The sequence below is a fragment of the Myotis daubentonii genome, chromosome 6 (genome assembly GCF_963259705.1).
Source record: "Myotis daubentonii chromosome 6, mMyoDau2.1, whole genome shotgun sequence".
NCBI lineage: Eukaryota > Metazoa > Chordata > Mammalia > Chiroptera > Vespertilionidae > Myotis > Myotis daubentonii.
The window spans coordinates 83,297,361-83,316,780 of NC_081845.1; the positions used below are offsets into that span (position 1 = coordinate 83,297,361).

Genomic DNA, 19,420 nt, shown 5'->3' on the forward strand with positions numbered 1-19,420 from the left:
AGTTTACAAAAAAAAAAAAAAAGTTTACAAACATATGGAAATTAATTTTGTGTTTTATTTAACCCAAAGTAAATTCTGACTCTTCCAAAAATAGATGGGTAATTCTTGGCAATGCACACAGTGCCCTTGCAATACAAAACCAATGTCCATCATGTTCCATCAGTAGATAATCTGGATCCATCTCTTATTGGTCAGTAAACATTGTTTCCAACATTGGACTTTACAAATATGGTACCATGAAAAGAACATACTTCGCTTCTTTTTCAGGGCTCAAGAGCATTCCTTGTTATGTATATGCCACATTTCCTTTCTCCATTCATCTGTCAAAGGACATTTAGGTGGTTTCCATATCTTGGCTTTTGTGAATAGTGTGGCAATCAACATGGGGAGTGCTAATATCTTTTCAAGAGCCTGATTTTAATTCTTTCAGATAAATACCCAGAAGTAGAATTTCTGGATCATATTTTTAATGTTTTGAGGAACCACCAACAGCATATAAAGATTGCTTTCTAATACCTGTTGTCTTTTGTGTTTTGAAAATAGCCAGTTAGAAATTCGTTAAGAGGTTAGATCTCATGTTAAGTGTTCTTACAATAAAATAAAATAAAAACAAAAAAATCAAAAAGGGCTTAGAGCCCTGATTGGTCTGGCTCAGTGGATAGAGCATCAGCCTGGGGACTGAAGGGTCCCCGGTTTGATTCCAGTCAAGGGCATGTACCTTGGTTGTGGGCACATCCCCAGTAGGGGGTGTGCAGGAGGCAGCTGATCGATGTTTCTCTCTCATCGATGTTTCTGACTCTCTATCCCTCTTCCTTCCTCTCTGTAAAATATCAATAAAATATATATTTTTTAAAAAAGGACTTAGAGTTTGGCCTCAGACCCATGCTCAAATCCCACACTGCTAATAACATGTATGACTTGTAGAAACCTCAGTTTCTCCATCTGTTAAAACCCCACTTGTTTCTTCAAAAAGTTAAACATACAGTTACCATCTGACCCAGCAATTCTTCTGCTAGGTATATATAGAAAAATATTGAAAATTGGTCTCCAACAAATACATGTACACATATGTTCATAGCAGCATTAGCCAATAAGTAGGAACAACCCAAATGTGCATCATTAAGTGAACAGGTAAACAAATTGTGGTCTATTCATTCAGTGGAATATTATTCAACCATAAAAATGAATGAGATAGTGATACATGCTACACACGGATGAACTTTTAAAACGTTATGCTTAATGAAAGAAGCCAGGCACAAAAGGTCACATGTTCTATGATTCCATTTATACGTAACGGTCAGAATAGGTAAAGCCACAGAGGTAGAAATCATATTGGTGCTTGCCACGCTCTGACTGGAGACAGAAATGGCAGCAACTGTTTATTGGGTCTAGGTTTAGGTTTTCCTCTGTGGTGATGAAGATTTTTTTCGAGAGATAGAAGTGGTGGTTGCAAACATTGGGAATATACTGAATGCCACTGAATTGTTTACTTCAAAATGGTTAATTTCATATTATATGAATTTCACCTCAATTAAAAGGAAGAAGGAAGGAGGCAAGAGAAGGAAGGGTGGATGTGGGGACCAGTTTCATTAGCATCATCTGGGAACGTGTTAGCAATGAAATCCTTGGGCCCCACCCAGATCAACTGAGTCAGAAACTCCAGGACTCCGCAGTGCATATTTTAGTAAGCTTTCCGGGTAATTCGGTAATTCTGATGCACAGTAAAGGTTGAGATCCGCTGTTTTAAGGGTGAGATAAGATGATTGAGCACATGGTGTGTGGTAAGGAGTAATTATTAAGCTAAAAGTGAGACCAGTGTGGCACCTCTGAGCCATACTGAATCATATGTCTTCATTTCTACTCTGTTTGAAAGGTTCAGACTCCAGAAACAGACGGAGACAAACTGCATTTGGCTCCACCACAGCCCGCCAAACAGTTTCTCATCTCACCCCCCGCATCTCCTCCCGTTGGCTGGCAGCCCATCAGCGATGCCACACCAGTCCTCAACTATGACCTCCTCTACGCCGTGGCCAAACTTGGACCAGGTGAGCTCTGTGGGCCTTTTAAAGATATACATGTGTAAGCAACCTGGGAAAGCTAAACGAGATGGACCACCTTGAGATCCTGGGCCCATGGTCACATCTGCGTTTCTAATGGATGTACTGCTCTGTGTGGACAGTGGGAGGGATGATGGATGATGGATGAGGATGAAATATCAGGCTGTGTAGTTATTTAAGAGCAACTCAGGAACCAGTTCTAAAATGTCTATGTGACTTCTTGATTGCAATGCAGATAGTTTAAGATTGGAAAGGGCTACTTAATTCTTACAGGATTATGAAGTTATTTCCTCAGAACAAGCAACCTGAGCTCTAGCAGCGGGCATGAGGCTTCTCTGCTGTCCAGCCCTTTTTATTGCTGTCACAGGTGTGCCCAGGAACCCTCAGTTACAAGACAGTCGCAAAGTTTCCAAGTCAAGAAGTTGGTCACAGTAGCCTCAAACTTTAGAAACGTCTTATGGCCACTTAGTTCCAATGTTGGTATATGTTTCTTGGATTCACTCATTTTCACTGCAGTATAGTATTCCGTTGGGTGAATAGACCATCGAGCTTCATGCATCCATTCTCTGATTGATGGACATTACAATTGAATCTACAATTAACATTCTTGTACATACCTCCTGTCCACTTTTCTGAAAGTTTCTTTATGTTTTATACCTAGAAGTAATATTGTCTTCAATTTCAGCAGATACTGCCATCTTGCACTCCAAAGTGTGTTTCCTGTATTAGAGCAGGAGAGGACATGGTGCCACCAGGTGGTAGCTGAGGTTTTAGGCACTGCGGATCCCAAGGGAGGCAATGGCCATTGCGTCTGCTCCACTTACCGTAGTTCTCCCAGTGGGATAGGGGGCTTTCAATATATAACCCCAAAGCCCTGACTGCACCCAAGATATTCGCATTTCATTGATTTGGATCAGGTCCAAGTATTAGTATTTTTTAAAAGTTTCCAGGTGATTCTGATGTGTTGATGAGCTCAAGCACCACTGGTAGCCAAATGGCAAATGTCAGGGCTGGTAAATGTATAAGTTCTTACCAGCATTCATTCCTTGGTGTGGTCAGGAAAACATTTGGACCAGAGTCACTCACCCCAGAAATCGGCAGGTTTAATCATCACACATACACTGAGTTTTGAGAAACCTGGGTCCTAGAGCGACCTGCTATCCTGGGGTGCCCAGGACCGAGGGTTTCTTGGGAACTCTCAGGGCTGAAACCAGAAAATTCCCACGCAGAGCGGGAAGCGCGGGTCACCCACAGGACCCTGAGGCTAGGATGAGGCTAATTTGATTAATAAGCACTCCCTGCAAGAGAATTGCTGGCTGTCCCCTGTGTGGCCTGAAATTTATGGGACTCTCAGAGCAAGCCCCTTAGGGGTTTCTTTGAAATCACCATCAAGTCACTCTGCTTCTGGAGCCTTTAACGTAGCGGTCGGTTTGCCTCAGAGGGGCGCTGTGAGAAGCCGTGGGTGTCTGAGACGGGCTGATGAAAGAAGTGGGGTAATAATCAGGGAGCTGTCTGTGAAATGGGATTCCCTGGAAAGTCTAGTTCACGTACAGACTTTCCGCATACAGAACCCTGAGATCATGCACGCCCCATCCAAAGAGAGGCCTGTCTGTCGTCTATGTAATATCAAATGTAGACGTTGAGTCTGCTCAGGTCAAGCCTTGTGGAGCCGCTTCTCACAGCGATTCAGGACACTTCAGAGGCAGGCAAGCACACCCCAAAAATAGATTGATCAGAGCCCAGGTCCTTGGAGTTGCCTGTGTGACTCATGCATAGATTTAGACAAGAACACATTTGAACACTTTGTGCAGTTGATTTGAATGTCCACACACGGAGGTCTTCATAGAATCACTGAGGTCTTGGCTAGAGGACGTAGGAATCACCCGGCCAACTTGCATTTTACCCAGAGGCCCAGAGAGGGGGAGAAGTGACTTGTCAATGACAAGCCTTCCGCCACAGGGCTCTTCCTGTGTCTCTCTTTGCAAAGGAGCCCCAGGTCAAGTCCCACTTTCTTTTAAAAAAATATATATTTTTATTGATTTTTAGAGAGAGAGGAAGAGAGAGAAACATCAATCAGGTGCCCCCTGCACACCCTCTACTGGGGATGGAGCCCAAAATCCGGGCATGTGCCCTGACCAGGAATCAAACCGAATCGCACTGGTGACCGTTGGTACCTGGGATGACACTCAATCAACTGAGCCCCACCAGCCAGGCCTCAAGTCAGACTTTCTGACCAGCAGATCCCAGGGGCATCTAGTCCACTCACTTGGAGCTGGTATTTCAATAAATCAAATCATTTTTCATCCAGCACAAGAGAGAAAATTCATATGCAGTTCATGTTCACGAAGCCTGATGCAAAGACAAGATCAGGGTGAGTCTCAGGCGCCCTCATGGCTAACGGAGCTGAGTCCAGGTCTGGAGGGCACTCCCTGGGACCAGCGTGATGGAGGCAGAACGGACGGGTGGAGAAGGAATTCCACCTCAGAAGGGCTACCCCCAGAGCTTGGCACGGAGGAGGTAGGAGGAAGAATAAAATGGTCTTAAAGAGGTGGAAGGAAAAAGGAGGTTCTTTCTAAAGTTGTGAATAACTTACCAACAATGTTATAGATGCATTAATTGTGCTGCTAAGCGATGAGCCTCACCTTTCCTTACCCAGCTGAGCATACTGTCTACCTTCTGATGTGCCTGGCTGAGCTGTGAGCAGAGATAGGAAGGATGGCTATCCCCACCTTATAGATCAGAACACTGAGCTGCAGAAAGGTGAACGAACTCATCGAGGTGACACAGCTGGGTGGTGGCAGAGGCTAATGTCAAACTCAGCTTTTCTCACTCCCCACTTGGCCAGATCCCAGGGGCTGGTACAGACACTGGCTGCCTCGGGGGACTTTAGGCCTACTCCGCTCTGACACGGGCAAAACGTTTATCCTGACCCTGCATTGACAGGCATCGGTAACACCACTGCCACCTCCAGAAAGCCTAACCCAGGGCCTGGTGCGTGTGCAAATGAAGCCCTGTGCACTACGTGTGCAAGAGCAAATCTGGCGGGCCTCCTGCTTTTTAAGGATGACTGATCCCGTGTGCCACGGAACAGCTGTGCTTTGGATGTATTCCCTGGCATAGCTTTCTCTCCTTGAAGGCAATCTAAGCCTATTTCTTTTCATTTCATTTCCATTTGTCCTTTCCCTGTGTCCTTGAAGCTCCTTCACCCCACACAGATAAATGATTTGTGTCCAGCAATGGAGTTGAAAACATCACAGAGTTCTATTAGAAGCCTGGGCCTCTGGCAGCTGTTTTAGCTGCAATGATGAGAGAGCAGGGCCACACCTTGCATCCTCCCCACCCACATCTCTGCTGTCCCCTCCCCTGTGAGGGGCCAGCGTGAGGACTTGCTCCTTCAGTCTCCTCATGGCACTTTGCACAAATGCTCGCTTCTCTTTATGGTAATTTTCCATTATTTCACTTACTGTCTTCCCTACTTTTTGAGAGGAAAATGTCTGTTGTACTCATTTTGGTATTTCTGGTGCCTGAAGGCACCTTGCACACAGTATGTGCTCAATAAATATAGAATGAGTGAATAGACAGAGCGATTAGCCTGCCTAGAGATAGTTTCTTCACTGGCAAAGTGTTGCTTCCTTCCGGCTGTAGCAAAACTGAGCCAGGCAGCACTAAATTAATGTTTTCTTCAACGAGAGGACTTCTAGCATTTCCATTATTTAAAAAAATATGATTTAGTAAAATTCGTTTTTAATCCTTTGGCAGAATCATTTCAGTAACAAGTTATAACTCACTCCGTGTTAAGGGATGGCTACCTCTGTTCCAGGAATGCAGAAACAAATTAGAATGAGAGCAGAGAAAAGCAACTCAAATGATTGAAGGAGTGGAGTTTTGCTTCTGCTTCAGAGGAATGACTAATAGTGCTAAATTCGTAGGGCTGACGAAAAGTAAGTCTGAAGACAGAGCATCCTGGGGCTGGAATCCAGGGCTAGACAGTAGTCATGCTCTGGATCACTTCAGCAAACCGGCTGGCTTGTGGGAGCTGTGACTTGTCACGCTGTCCAAGGCAGGCAATGACGTGCATTCGTAAGACCCTTTCATGGAGGACAAAAGTGAGAATGAGGACACAGGATTTGGGTCCGACAAGCAAGGGCAAGACTGCGCCCTATTCTTTAAGAAAGGAACTCTGGCGACCCTGGTCCAGAATTTCCTGGAACTGTGGTAGGCAGCTGAAGGGGCACCAGACTTGAGACCGTGAGGTCAGGCTGGACCTGGGTTCAGCAACCTTGGTACTTGAGTTCTGGCTAAGAAAGAATTCAGAGCCAAGACTCAATCTATGAGAGAATATTTACTTATAAAATCACAGAGGTAGAAGGAACTCATAGAAGAAATGGATTTAGGAAACAAGTATAGAGGCAAAGGGAGTGAGGAAGTGCGGGGAGAGAGGGAGAAGGGAAAGGCTTCTGTGTGCTCCAGGGAGGGAGAGCGCTCTGGGCGCTCAGGCCTAAGGGTTTTAATTGTGGAGATTTTAAGGGCGGTGCCAGGGGAAGATCTCACTAGAATATTCAGCAGCTTTGCAGTGTGTCCTTTCAGGGTCTAGGTCTCCACTGATTGATTGGTCGGCACCAAGGCAGGGGGTCATTATACAGTGTAGCTGATCCTGAGGTCAGCTGTGGGGTCATTTACCTGGTTTTGTTGCGTTTCTGGGTCTGGAGCTGTAATATAACTGAGGCCTAGATGTTATCTCTAGGGAGGAAAGGTCAGGGGGTCCAAACCTCAGGACCAGTGATATGCTCGGGGAGGAAAGGTCACCCTGGGGGTGACTATCCTTTGCTGGGCACCTGGGGCTTTCCACCCTGGAGACCTTCTGTGCCTGGCCCATCGCCCTTGCTCTGCTCCTGTCTGTCTATCTGCCCCCCCTTCCCCACAACTTCTAGCGAGCCTCTCAAAACAAGTATGGAGAGAACAGTGCAATTTCCAAGGAGTCCTTATCCACCCAAACCTGTGGGTGCCTTTGAAACCCTTCACAGAATGTTACAACATGAGACGGGGGGGCCACCTAACACTGACGAGGCATCTGAGTTCTGTTTAACACAGAGAGGACAAGTTTGCATTCTGGGAAATATAAGAACACAGTTTGAAACGTTCTTAATCAGTGTCCCCATGACTGCATGTTCTGTTTTTGATCCAGGAAGTAAATAAACATAGAGGAATTAGGGGGAAAAATTAAATAGCAACAATGACTAAAATTTCTATAGAGGGCTTGCTGGGTGTCAGGCACTGTTCTAAACACATTATCATATTATTGCATTCAATGCTCACTGCAACTCTATGAGATAAGCATTGTTATTTTCCTCATTTATTCAGCTGGGGAATATTAGGCACAGAGTGGTTGAGTAACTTGCCTGAGGCTGCACAGCTGGTAGGTTAAAACATGTTCCTCTGCCACTGGCAAGCAGCAGAAAGGATTGATCAAGCCACTACCCGGGCCCTGGAGAGTAACCAGTTTTGAGAAACCAGAGAGATCTCTTGAGGAGTAAAATTAATTTCTCCAGAAGAAAGTCAAGATTGTTGCCAAAGGAAATTTTAAAAATACAAAACAGCTCACACACTTGATTCCTCCACATTTCAGTGCTCTGCTTACTGCCCGCCTTCCCCCCCCCGCCTCAAAAAAACACACCCACTGCACCCGCTGGCTCTTTCCATCTCTTGTACAGAGGGACACAGGGGTCAGAATTTGCCGCCTTCTGCTCTGTTCAAAGGACAGCCATCACCTCTATAAAACAGAAGCTTTCCGCATTGGTATTAGTCCCCCTGGGGAATTTAGAGAAGCCGGTCATGTGACAATGACCTGGGCAAAATAAGATGGACTATGACCAGCGGGAGAGTGGATCGAATACTTCTTTTGGTTTATTGTCTAATACCCATTGTTCCTGACCCCAGAGAGAGTCTAGTGCTGTGTTCTTTTTGAATGTAAAACAAAATAGGGAAAACGAAAACCCAGCCCAGCAAGAGAAGCTTATCTATACCAATCAGCAAAAATGGCAAAACAGAGCTGTCGCTGCAGCGAGCGGGTGGTAGACGGGAGGTGGGAGGTGGAATGCCAGCCCTTGTTCTGCTCTCTAGGATGGCTCCCGAAGGTCACGTCCATTGTCACTGGAAATGCCTGTGGGAGAGATATGAAAAGTCATTGTCTGTTCCCTGTTTTCCACCTGCTATTTTTAGCTCTTGTTAGAGAGATCAATTTTAGTTAACTGCAGAGGAAGGCTTAATATGGTGCTCGAGTTTCAAATCGAGTACATCTGCTATATTTAGATTTTTTCCAAATTCCTCTCCATCAAAACATGCCATAGTAAAGCAATTTTGCCGGTTTGCTGCTTGGTAGATATTGTTTCCTCCAAATGGGAAAATATATTTCAGTCATTCATGTAACTTATAAGGAAGAAAAATTTTCTATCCCAAGCCCATCGATTCAAAGGGAGAGAAAATTCCGTTTTGAAAATATACACGAACACCCCGGTTGTGGGTGCATCTGGTGTAACTGTTATGGAAGCCTCAGTTCTTGGTAAGCGTTTGCTGCTTTCTGGTCATGGGCATGAAAAGCAAATAAAACAGCCCGTCTCCAGTGATCCAGTTAGTGCAGCCTCTTTGGGTCACTCCCCACCCAAGGGACATAGATTTCTGATCCTGGAATACATGCTCGTCATTGTCCATCTCCTTTGAAGAATTTTCCCTGGAAAAAAACTGTAGAGGAGGTTTTCATCTCAGCATATACTCCACAATCATTTTCAATCCATGTTGAGTAGCAATATAAAATACTTCCTTTTTTTTATTTCACAGGTAAGACATGCACATTGTAGAAAAAATAGAAAAGACACATGACCAAAGTTCAAAAACACTCGCACATCCCATAGCCACACCCCTGATATCGGGGAAGGTAGAACAGGGTGGCCACTCCCAGGGTGGACACCTCAGGACTCTCTGACCGAGCACACCAGGAGCTCAGAGCAGCAGCTATCTGCTCTTATGTTGGCTACTTTCCTCTCGCCCCTGTGGACAGGCGCACCTCACAGACTTCACAGGGCTCCTTGTCTCCGCTCAACCCTGGCCTTCCCGCTTCCTCTCCCGCTATGGTTTCCTTAGTCTTTCTCCCCTTACCCTCCTCCTAGGGCTCCTCCTCTTTGTCCCAACCATTAATTCAGTTCTTCAGTGGATCAGTTGTCTCCATGAAGAACTTAAGATCCTACGTAACACAAGTGGGAATGAAGACAAATGGCCGCCCTAATCCAATCTGAGAGCGAAACCCCCCAGAAGATAAGCAAACTTTCCTTCATTGAAAGAGAGCACCGCCCTTAGCCCTGGCTGGTGTGCTGGTGGTGGAGTGCCGGCTGCAGCCTGGGTTCCACTCCTGGTCGAGAGCAAAATAAGACAAATTTGGAAATTCCATCCCTGACCCCACTCTCATATTGATGTTTTTCTTTCTCTCTCTTTCTTTTCCCCTCCCCCACCTTCCACTCTCTCTAAAAGTCAATGGGAAAAATATCCTCGGGTGAGAATTAATAAACAAAAAGAAAGAAAGAAAGCACCACTTCTAACAAAACCACAGAAGTACTCTCCCCACCCCCACCCCTACCCCTGCCTTCATCTTACAAAGAACCCCCTCTGTTTTCCTGCTTTGGTGTGGGGCAGGCCTGAGGATGTGGGATGAGGAGAAAGGGGCCGGTCATTCATGTTAATAAGGTTTTCTTATTATTGGAAAATCGGTCACTAGACCTACTGAGGCAGGGAAGTCGATGGTGTGCCATATCCCACCTCCTTCCTGAACACCAGAGCCAGTATGGTGATCATGCTTTGACTTCCGCAGACCTCAATCGGAATCCTGGTGACCTTGGACTATTTACTTCACCCCTCTGGGTAGTTTTTTTAAATGCTCACTACTTGACAACTTGCCAGGTCATCTTGAAGATGGAACAATTAATATACATAAAGCACTTTGTCCGGGGGCTGGCACACAGAACCAATCACATTCATGACTCTGAGCAGTAATGTTTGGCCGGGTGTCCTCAGAGAGATGTCTCCTCTGCCGGTAGATGGATGAAGGTCTGTGAAGCACTCAGAATAGTGTCTACCAGCCAGAAAGAATGGTGCGCAGGTGTGGTGATTGTTACTTAAATGGCCTGTTCTCTGAGCTGTCAGTGAAATATTTGGGCTGTCTGTGCTTTGCTTCGTACTCTTTGCACCAGGCTCAGAGGGGGTCCTTCCACAGAAACAGCAGCTGCACAGAGGAAAGGGAGAGAGTTGTGATCGATCCACCCTCAAGTCCACCCATAACCTCTTTCTCCAGGCCCTCTTAAAGTCAAATAGGGGCTCATGGAAACAAAAAGGAATTGGAGAGAAAAATTTTCAAAGAACTTTCCTCCCTGGAATATTCCTTTCTCCCTGCAGTATTTCTTTTAATCCTAAATCCCTCTGTCACCATCTACTTAGAAAAGAAGTTCTTTCTTCACTCTCAGATTGAGGTTGTGAACAGGCAGCTACCAAATAGCTGTGATTTTAAGTTTCCAATAAATCCCTCTGCCCTGGAATACCTCCTCCTCTTCCCTCCGCCTCCACCCCCACCCCCACACCCTGTAGCTATAAATGAAACTCCAACAAAAAGAGAGGTATTTCTCTTGCTTTCGGATGATGATTAAAACTCAGGATATGAATTTGAAAGTTTGAATCCAGACTCTACTTTTGAGTACCTATGTGACCTGGAGAAGCTTTCTTAACCTCTCTGTGCCTCAGCTTCCTCAAAAGTAATATTAGCCCTGCCGATGTGGCTCAGTGGTTGAGCATCAACCTATGAACCAGTTAGTCACTGTTGGATTCACAGTCAGGGCGCATGCCCGGGTTGCAGGCTCAATCCCCAGTGTGAGTGCGCAGGAGGCAGCTGATCAATGATTCTCTCTCAACATTGTTTTTATCTTTCTCTTCCTCTCTGAAATCAATAAAAAATATATATGTGTTTTTAAAAGAGTATGCCCGGCTGGCATGGCTCAGTGGGTGAGCATCGACCTATGAACCAGGAGGTCACAGTTCGATTCCGTATGCCTGGGTTGTGGGCTTGATCCCCAGTGTGGGGGTATATAGGAAGCAGCCGATCAATGATTCTCTCATATCACTGATGTTTCTATATCTCTCTCCCTCTCCCTTCCTCTCTGAAATACATACATATATATATAGTGTAATCAGATTGTTGTGAACATCAAATGATGTAACCCGTCTACATCCACATGTGCAGCCCTGGACTTAGTTCTCCATTTTATTGTCAGCTGGTTTTCGAACTGGATCCTAGTCTCCTATTAAAATCTAAGTGCCTGTTGTAAACTCTTAACTTGGTGTTTCTCACTATGATATTTTGTAACTGACAGCCCTACACATTGCAGTACACTTAGCATCTTTGGGCATCACCTGCTAAATGCCAGTGTCCATACCCTGTGACAAAAAAAAATAAATCCCCATCACTGCCCTGGCTGGTTGCTCAGTGGTTAGAGCATCATCCCATAGACCAAAGAGTCTTGGTTTTGATTCCCGGTCAAGGGCATGTATCTCAGTGGTGGTTCGATCTCTGGTCCCTGTTGGGTGCGATCGGGAGACAAACAGTCCATGTGTCTCTCTCATGTCAATGTTTCTCTCTCTCTCTCTCTCTCTCTCTCTCTCTCTCTCTCTCTCTCTCTCTCTCTTCTCTCTCCCCCTCCTTCTACCCTTCCACTATATCTAAAAATCAATGGAAAAATTTCCTTGGGTGAGGATTAAAAAAAAATCCCCTTCACTTTTTCAGATCCACTGGGAGTGTTTGAGAGCCACACTAATTACACTTCAGGAGTATTTATCAGGTGGTTGTCAAGTGTGACAGAGACATAGAGGCAAAGGCTGCCTAGTCAGGAGCCCAAGGGACCAGTGTGGAGCAGACAGAAGAGGGAAAAAGAAGGAGGCAGTAGAGAGAAGTGTCACTGCTCCCCTCCACCCCCCTCCCCGCGCCCCCGCAACACACAGACTCTCTCTCTCTTTCTTTCCTTTCCTTCGGAAAAATAGAGGGAGACAAGATTGCAAGTAGAAAACTTGAAAATACTGTTAAATAGCATATCTGGATGGGAGGAGGGTGCAGCTTTGGAAAACTTTTGTGGGGGAATGTTTTTCCCTATAACTCAGTCCTTCCCTTGAGGAACATTAGGCCCCAAACAAACCAGCATTATCCCCGCCAGGACTGAGAGAAGGTTCAAAATCATGGAGAACAAATAGGGGCTGATGCTGGGGTGGAGGGAAGAGAGGACAAGTACTCCTCCCGCCTCCTCTTCCCGGCTCCTGACTTGTCACTCTCCTTCCCACCTCCCCCACTTGTCTGAAAGCTGGATCTGTACCAGGCACGTCTTCTCTGCAGGTGACAGGGAGCAGTCACCTGGGCTTGGCAGCCTTGTGGGCCTTCCCTCCCTGCCAAACGTGAAGTCCTAGCCCAGCACTGAAAGGAAAGGGAATCTGAATATAAACACCTTTCAAGCACATGTAACTCTCCCCTCAATGTCCGTGTTCCATCTCACCAACAGGAAGTGTATTCAGTGAAACTAACACACATGGAAATGCCATTGAACTTATTCTGTCAATCAAGACCCATGCTCCCACTTTCTCTTGAGAAAAATCACACTGACAATAAAAACATGTGGGTAGGGCATTGCAGTTGCCTTTTAAATGTGACCAACCCTGCAATGGTTTAATATTGGAATTTCCATTTTTCTTCTCAATCAATATAAAGGGCTCTTAATCCCAACTAAGGTTGAGGGCTCGGCGCACAGCCCAGCCCAGTTCTATGCTCAGGGTCCCGTTGGAAATGTCCTTAGTACTTGGCTTGAGAAGCCGTCGCCCATTCTTTTTTTATTTTATTTTTTTTAATATATTTTTTTAAAATATATTTTATTGATTTTTTACAGAGAGGAAGGGAGAGAGACAGAGAGTCAGAAACATCAATGAGAGAGAAACATCGATCAGCTGCCTCCTGCACATCTCCCACTGGGGATATGCCCACAACCCAGGTACATGCCCTTGACCGGAATCGAACCCGGGACCTTTCAGTCCGCAGGCCGACGCTCTATCCACTGAGCCAAACCGGTTTCGGCCGTCGCCCATTCTTAACATTCAGCATAGATTATAACTGACACCTGCTTTTCTCCTGTTTGGTTCAGAGCTCACTGAGGGTTAAATAATAAGTCAGATGAGCTCAACAGTGCCAGCTTTGTTCCTGACCAAAGGCTAAAGCTGAGACTGTGGTTTAGTTGAGCGACAGCCAGGGCTTCCTGATGCTGAAATCCAGAGCCATACCATTTTACTCACCCTGTCACAGAGACAGGGCATGTCACACTGCCCCTACCCACCCACTCCCCACCCCCCACCACACACACACACACACACACACACACACACACACACACACACGTCTTTTCTGCTGGGCTTAGCACTGAGCTGAGAGCAGAGCACAGGCCCTTTGCAGGCGGTGATGGCTCAGAGAAAAAGGTGGCAGAGGGTGAGCTGAGCAGTTCCAGTTCTTTTCCCCAAACATTGACCATCAGATGTTGCTTCTCTTCCACCGGAGAAGAGCTAGAGAGGGGCCAGGGAGAGAGGTCCTGAGTGGTGAGCTCAGGGAGCTCCCACCACAAGCAAGGACCCACTGGAACTGGGGAGCTATCCACTCTAGCACAGCACCTGAGCAGGAAAACACTAAAAGGCAATTGTAGTAACTTAGCTTGCTTCTGGACAAAGAGGACTTGTATAACCCATGACCTATCAGTTGCCACATAACAAATTACCTCAACCTGAGTAGGATTTAAAACCACAGCAATCATCTATTTTGCTCACAGTTATGATATTTGGGCAGAGTTGAGGGGACAGCTCCTCTCTGCTCTGTGCATTGTTGTGGGGGCAGTGCAGCCGGGGACTGGCCAATCAGCTTTAAGGATGGTTCGCTCACATGGCTTCTGGCTGAGAACTCAGGAAGGTGGAGGGTCAGGGACCGTGGCACCTCTCCATGGGCTGCTTGGGCTTCCTTACAGCATGGAGGTGAGTTTCCAAGAGTGAGCATCCTGACAGAGCAGGCAGAGTGCCTGGCATTTTTGTGACTAACTCAGAAGTCACACTGATAAGTCATACTGTATCAGTCAAGGCAGCCATAAAGGCCTGCCCAGATCTGAGGGGAGCGGACACAGTGCAAACAATCCTTATTGAAGGAGTGGCAGGGTTCTCAAAGAGTAATGCTGGGCAGGAAATATGACCATCTTCGCAAAATACAATCTGCTACTACACGTAACTTTCCTGTTGAGAATTCACCTTTAATATGAAAGATAATAAAGTTAAAGCAAGAAGGAAACACAGAGGGTCTTTTATCAGAGTCTGAAGTCACCATAAGAGATGTAGATGAGCTCAGTCTATAATTTATAGTCCTTTTCTTTTTATAATGTATTAAGTGTTGTCTTTTGAGAAGATTCGTTGTCAAGGAGACCATGTCTAGAAACAATAGCAATTGGCCAAACAAAAAGAGGCAAGATGCAAAAGGAATACATACTCCTTCTTTTGCGAGAGAACCAATATTCACTAAGAGTTGCAGGGAAAGCGTATTAAAGTAAAAGATAAAATGGGCTCCCTTTCAGTAGAGTCTCTTGTAGAACATGAAATCAGTGAGGATAACGGGAGTGGTTATGAGCAAGTTCTTTGAAGTCAGATGGAATTTAATTGAGTTTGATTGAATCCTGGCTCTGCTATTTACTACCTGTGTGATCTCACTTTCCTCCTATATGAAGAAGACATTACAAAACCCACATGACAGAACTGCTGCCCTAATTAAATATCTAATTTAAGTGAAGTACTTAGAGCTGGGTCTGGCATCTGGCAAGTGCTCAGTAAATAGTTGTGATGTTTAAGGCAGACAGCAGGTTTCTATGACCTAGCCCTGAGAGCATCCTGAAAATAAGTGAAATACCTGATCTTCTGTAGTTTTCAGATCAACTGAAAAGCTAGAACTTACATAACAAGTGTAACTACAAGAGGAAAATCACGTGTGCATATGTGCCGGACACTACACAAGTAGGTCTCCAACGGCCCAGCTTGGTGCCTTCATAAACCAATAGCATATTTATTGAGCACTTACTTGCACCCTACACTGCAGCCATCACAAAAGAAGGTTAAGTCCTGGCTTCAGTGGTTTAAATATAAAACATTCCCAGGTAAAATAATGAATAACACAAAAGGTGGCCTAATCAAGCATTATGAATATGTGGTTCATGCTATCTCAGAAAAAGAAAATCAGAGAGCTCATTAAAAAGGCAACTTGGAAATGGGTAGGAAGAGAGAAGAAAAAGGAGGGAAACTTACCAATGAGTAGAGAAGGAGGCAGTGGTCAAGAGGAAAAGGATCATTCAATTTTGAGGATCAGGATTCATGGAGCCCTACTGTTACCTGGAATCCAGCAGGGTCACCATCCATCCCTTAGTGTTTTTCCAACAGTGACTCCTCCAAAAGCTCTTTGCAGTTAATCAGCTGCTTCATTCGTTAACTATTGTCAAGTGTAACTAGATTCTTTCATCAGATTGAAAACCAGAAATTATTTTGGAGGACAGGACTGACCACAATATTGCCTTAAAATTCAGTGGTTCTCAACCTTTCTAATGCCGCGACCCTTTAATACAGTTCCTCATGTTGTGGTGACCCCCAATTTCATTGTTACTAATTGAACATAATTAAAGCATAGTGATTAATCACAAAAACAATATGTAATTATATATGTGTTTTCCAATGGTCTTAGGCGACCCCTGTGGAAAGGTCGTTCGACCCCCAAAGGGGTGGCGACCCACAGGTTGAGAACCGCTGCCTTAAATAATCGTATCATGCATCTTTCGAGGGCTGTGTAAAGGATTTGGCACATAATTCTTTATTTTGTAGGAGCCCACAGAAATGGTGTCATCCCCACTTAATTGGTGAGGAAAACTGAGGCTTAGAAATGTTGTACAACACTCAGACTCACATCACTAGTAAGTGATAAGGTGAAGTTTCCCAGTGTTTTTAGGAAGTGTATTCTGGCAGGGGGATGACTTCCTGGCGTGAGGAGCCCAGCTCAGAGTCCTCTGGGTGGGAGGAGGTGGACCACAAATAGGTCAGTGCAGGCAGGACCTGCGGAGGGAGCACATGAGAAATGTTTCAAAGCGATCTTCAGTGATGCCGGTGACAACTACAGTGGATCAGAGAAAGAGTGAATTCAAGGATGACCGACTTCAAGGATTTGCATCTAGAAGGCTCTAAGAGAAATGGGATCGCTGGGAAGTAAACATAGATTGACAGGGAAATACATCATTCTGCTTTAGGCATGTGAGTTCGGAAAAGAGTAGGAGACTTAGATGGAGATGTCAGTACGTCGAGATGCAGGTGTGAGATCAGGCTGAGGTTGGAGCTTCTTGCAGGGACAGGAATGGGGAGCTCGTGTTGTTCCAGGGAAAGAGTCTTCTGAGGAGAGCAGCCGATTTGCCGAGAAAGAAAGCAAACCTTCGCCTTATGCCTGCTGCATGTTGCCGTGCTTTGCAAGCCTCCTGTGCAGGGTGCCATTTTCCCTGGAAAAAGCCATATGAGGACTTGTCCTGGGAGGCACTAATGCAGCGGTTCTCAACCTGTGGGTCGCCACCCCTTTGGGGGTCAAACGACCCTTTCACAGGGGTCGCCTAAGACCATCGGAAAACACATATATAATTACATATTGTTGTTGTGATTAATCACCGTGCTTTAATTGTGTTCAGTTTGTAACAATGAAAATACATCCTGCATATCAGATATTTACATGACGATTCATAACAGCAGCAAAATTACAGTTATGAAGTAGCAACGGAAATAGTGTTATGGTTGGGGGTCCCCACCACATGAGGAACTGTATTAAAGGGTCACGGCATGAGGAAGGCTGAGAACCACTGCGCTAAGGCTTTAGAGAGGTTTCTCTTCCCCCCTTCACAAATGTTTCTTTACTAGGAATCTGAGCAGTCTGGTCTCTGCTTTACTACACATAAACACAGCATTATCAGCCCAGCCTCCACACATCCGCATTATGCTGACATTTACAAACCATGCATATAAGAATTCAAGAAGCCCTAACCGGTTTGGCTCAGTGGATAGAGCGTCAGCCTGCGGACTGAAGGGTCCCAGGTTCGATTCCGGCCAAGGGCATGTACCTGGGTTGCGGGCACATCCCCAGTAGGAGATGTGCAGGAGGCAGCTGATAGGTGTTTCTCTCTCATCGATGTTTCTAACTCTCTATCCCTCTCCCTTCCTCTCTGTAAAAAAATCAATAAAATATATATTTTTTAAGAAAAAAGAATTCAAGAAGGGGCAACTCATGGCCCATACACCCAAGACAGCACGATGGAGAACTTCTTGGGGCACTTGGACCAACAATCACCAACACCTTTCCCTGTGATTGTGCCAGAACATGTCACAGCGTCCCCAGCCAGCTCATCAGCACAGGAACTCAACCCCTCCCTCCTGAGGACAGGAAGCAGACCGTGGCACCTCCACTTCCTCCAGACGTGCAGAAAGAGGGGTGCTATCTGCAACCTGTCTCCATCCACTCAGGAAAAGAGGAGACAGAGCCTTGTCATTGCTTTTGAGCAGTAGCCAAGCCTACATCAGTGTCAGAGGCCTGGATGAGAATCTAACTTTGGACCACGTGCTGGAGGATTGTGCATTTGTGTGGCTGGGAATCTGTTTCGTGGGGGTTGTTGGAAATCCCTGGCCAATGCATTTTGGGAGCGGGGGGTTAATCCCGGTCACCTTTCTGCTCACAGGGGAAGTGACAGTTTGTGATGGGCGGACTCTGCTTGGCCTTTACCAGACTGGCTGCCATGCATGGCCCTGCCCACTGTCCTGGGGCAGGACCTGCCCGCCCTGTGAAGACGAGGTCCCGTGTCCCCATGCAGGTGACAGCATTGAGATCATTCCTCATGCCGCAGGAATGAGCTGAAGCCCAAAGGGGAAGAGAGGCAAAAGGAAAAAAAGAGAGAGAGAAATTCAACCAAAAACTAAACCAAAGCTATTTCTTTTTATTTCATGGGCTCTCAACAGCTGTTTAGCTTTGCTGGATTTTGATAGTAAGAAAGTTGCCAAATTTAGAACAGTGAAATGTCAGAGTCAGTGGGATCACAGCAGTGAACTCTCTCTACTGCCAAGCGATCTGACTTTGGTAACTCGACGTGAAAGTCGCCCTGCATAGGGTGTCCCCCAATGGGATGCCCTACACAGGGCGCTTGCTCCTCCATCCCGAGTGGACGCCCAGTACCCCCAAACTGAGGAAGGCACCCACTTTTGAAGAGTAAACTCATTGCAACTAGGGAAGTCTTTAATGGCTTGTTCCTTATGCAAGGCAGGGCAAACAGTGGTTTGATCAAAAAGCTAGCTTCATAATGTATATTTTACTACTATTTTTAAAAAGCTAACTTCTTACCAGCAGATGAGGAAAGGAGCAGGGTGTCGGTCATCCCCTGGCCAGGGTCCCTGTGTCACCTCCTCACCCCCACAGTCTCCACGCTCACTCTGCTATGGCAGACTCTCCTGTCAGCCCCGCCTCAGAGGATAGGTGACTGCTGCTCCCTCTTCCCTGTGTCACAACCAGCAGGGCCACGAAGGGGACTTCGGCGACTTCAGCGGCCACTTGTGTTACCTCCCAAGGCACTTCTCCAAACGTGCAAACCTCAAAGCAACCCTCCCCACAAAACAAGAACCACCTCATTGGGTTGCTCAGACGTCCTTTCTTCCTCTGTCTCTTGCTTGAGGGAGTCCCCATTCAGAACTGCGGGGTGTTCCAGCAGGAAAGAGAAAATGTTGGGCGCCCTGGACACAGTGAACTCAGTCACCATTTGCTGAGGAACTTACAATGAGAATGTGAAGTTAATTAGCCTGATGGCTGGGAGTAGCTGCAGGGCTCTCCTGGATCCCTTGTTTCTGTTCCTTTATGGGTCCTCAGCAGCCCTCCGGGCACTGCCCTCCACCTGCACTGTTGTCCCGCTCCAGTGAAAAACCCTGGTGCATAATGGAGGGAGAGAGGGAGGGAGGGAGGGAGGGAGGGTTCAGGCTATGTGCATGCCAGTGCCTCCCAGGACCGCAGCCGCCTGCCTGTCACAGGAAGCCCTGTTACAGCGGAGCACCTGGGGGTGCGGGCACCAAGCAGATGTCACGAAGTCAGAATTTGCAGGTTGCATCCTCATACTGGAAAACTCTTCTGAACAAGTACCTGCCGTTAGCTGCCAGGTGCTTGCAAACCACCACGCAATGATGCCCCGACCAGGTCTGCCCACCCTGGCCCACAGCCT

At 46.3% G+C, this 19,420-nt stretch overlaps 1 protein-coding gene across 5 annotated transcripts in view; it reads left to right on the top strand.

The window, feature by feature from the left end:
- RCAN2 (regulator of calcineurin 2) overlaps positions 1–19,420 on the top strand; it is a 254,053-nt gene that overhangs the window by 231,152 nt on the left and 3,481 nt on the right. For all 5 annotated transcript variants that reach the window (XM_059701507.1, XM_059701505.1, XM_059701506.1 and 2 more), the window contains one exon: positions 1,874–2,045. In XM_059701507.1, the coding sequence (XP_059557490.1) occupies positions 1,874–2,045 (172 nt within the window). The remainder of the gene's footprint in view (positions 1–1,873; positions 2,046–19,420) is intronic.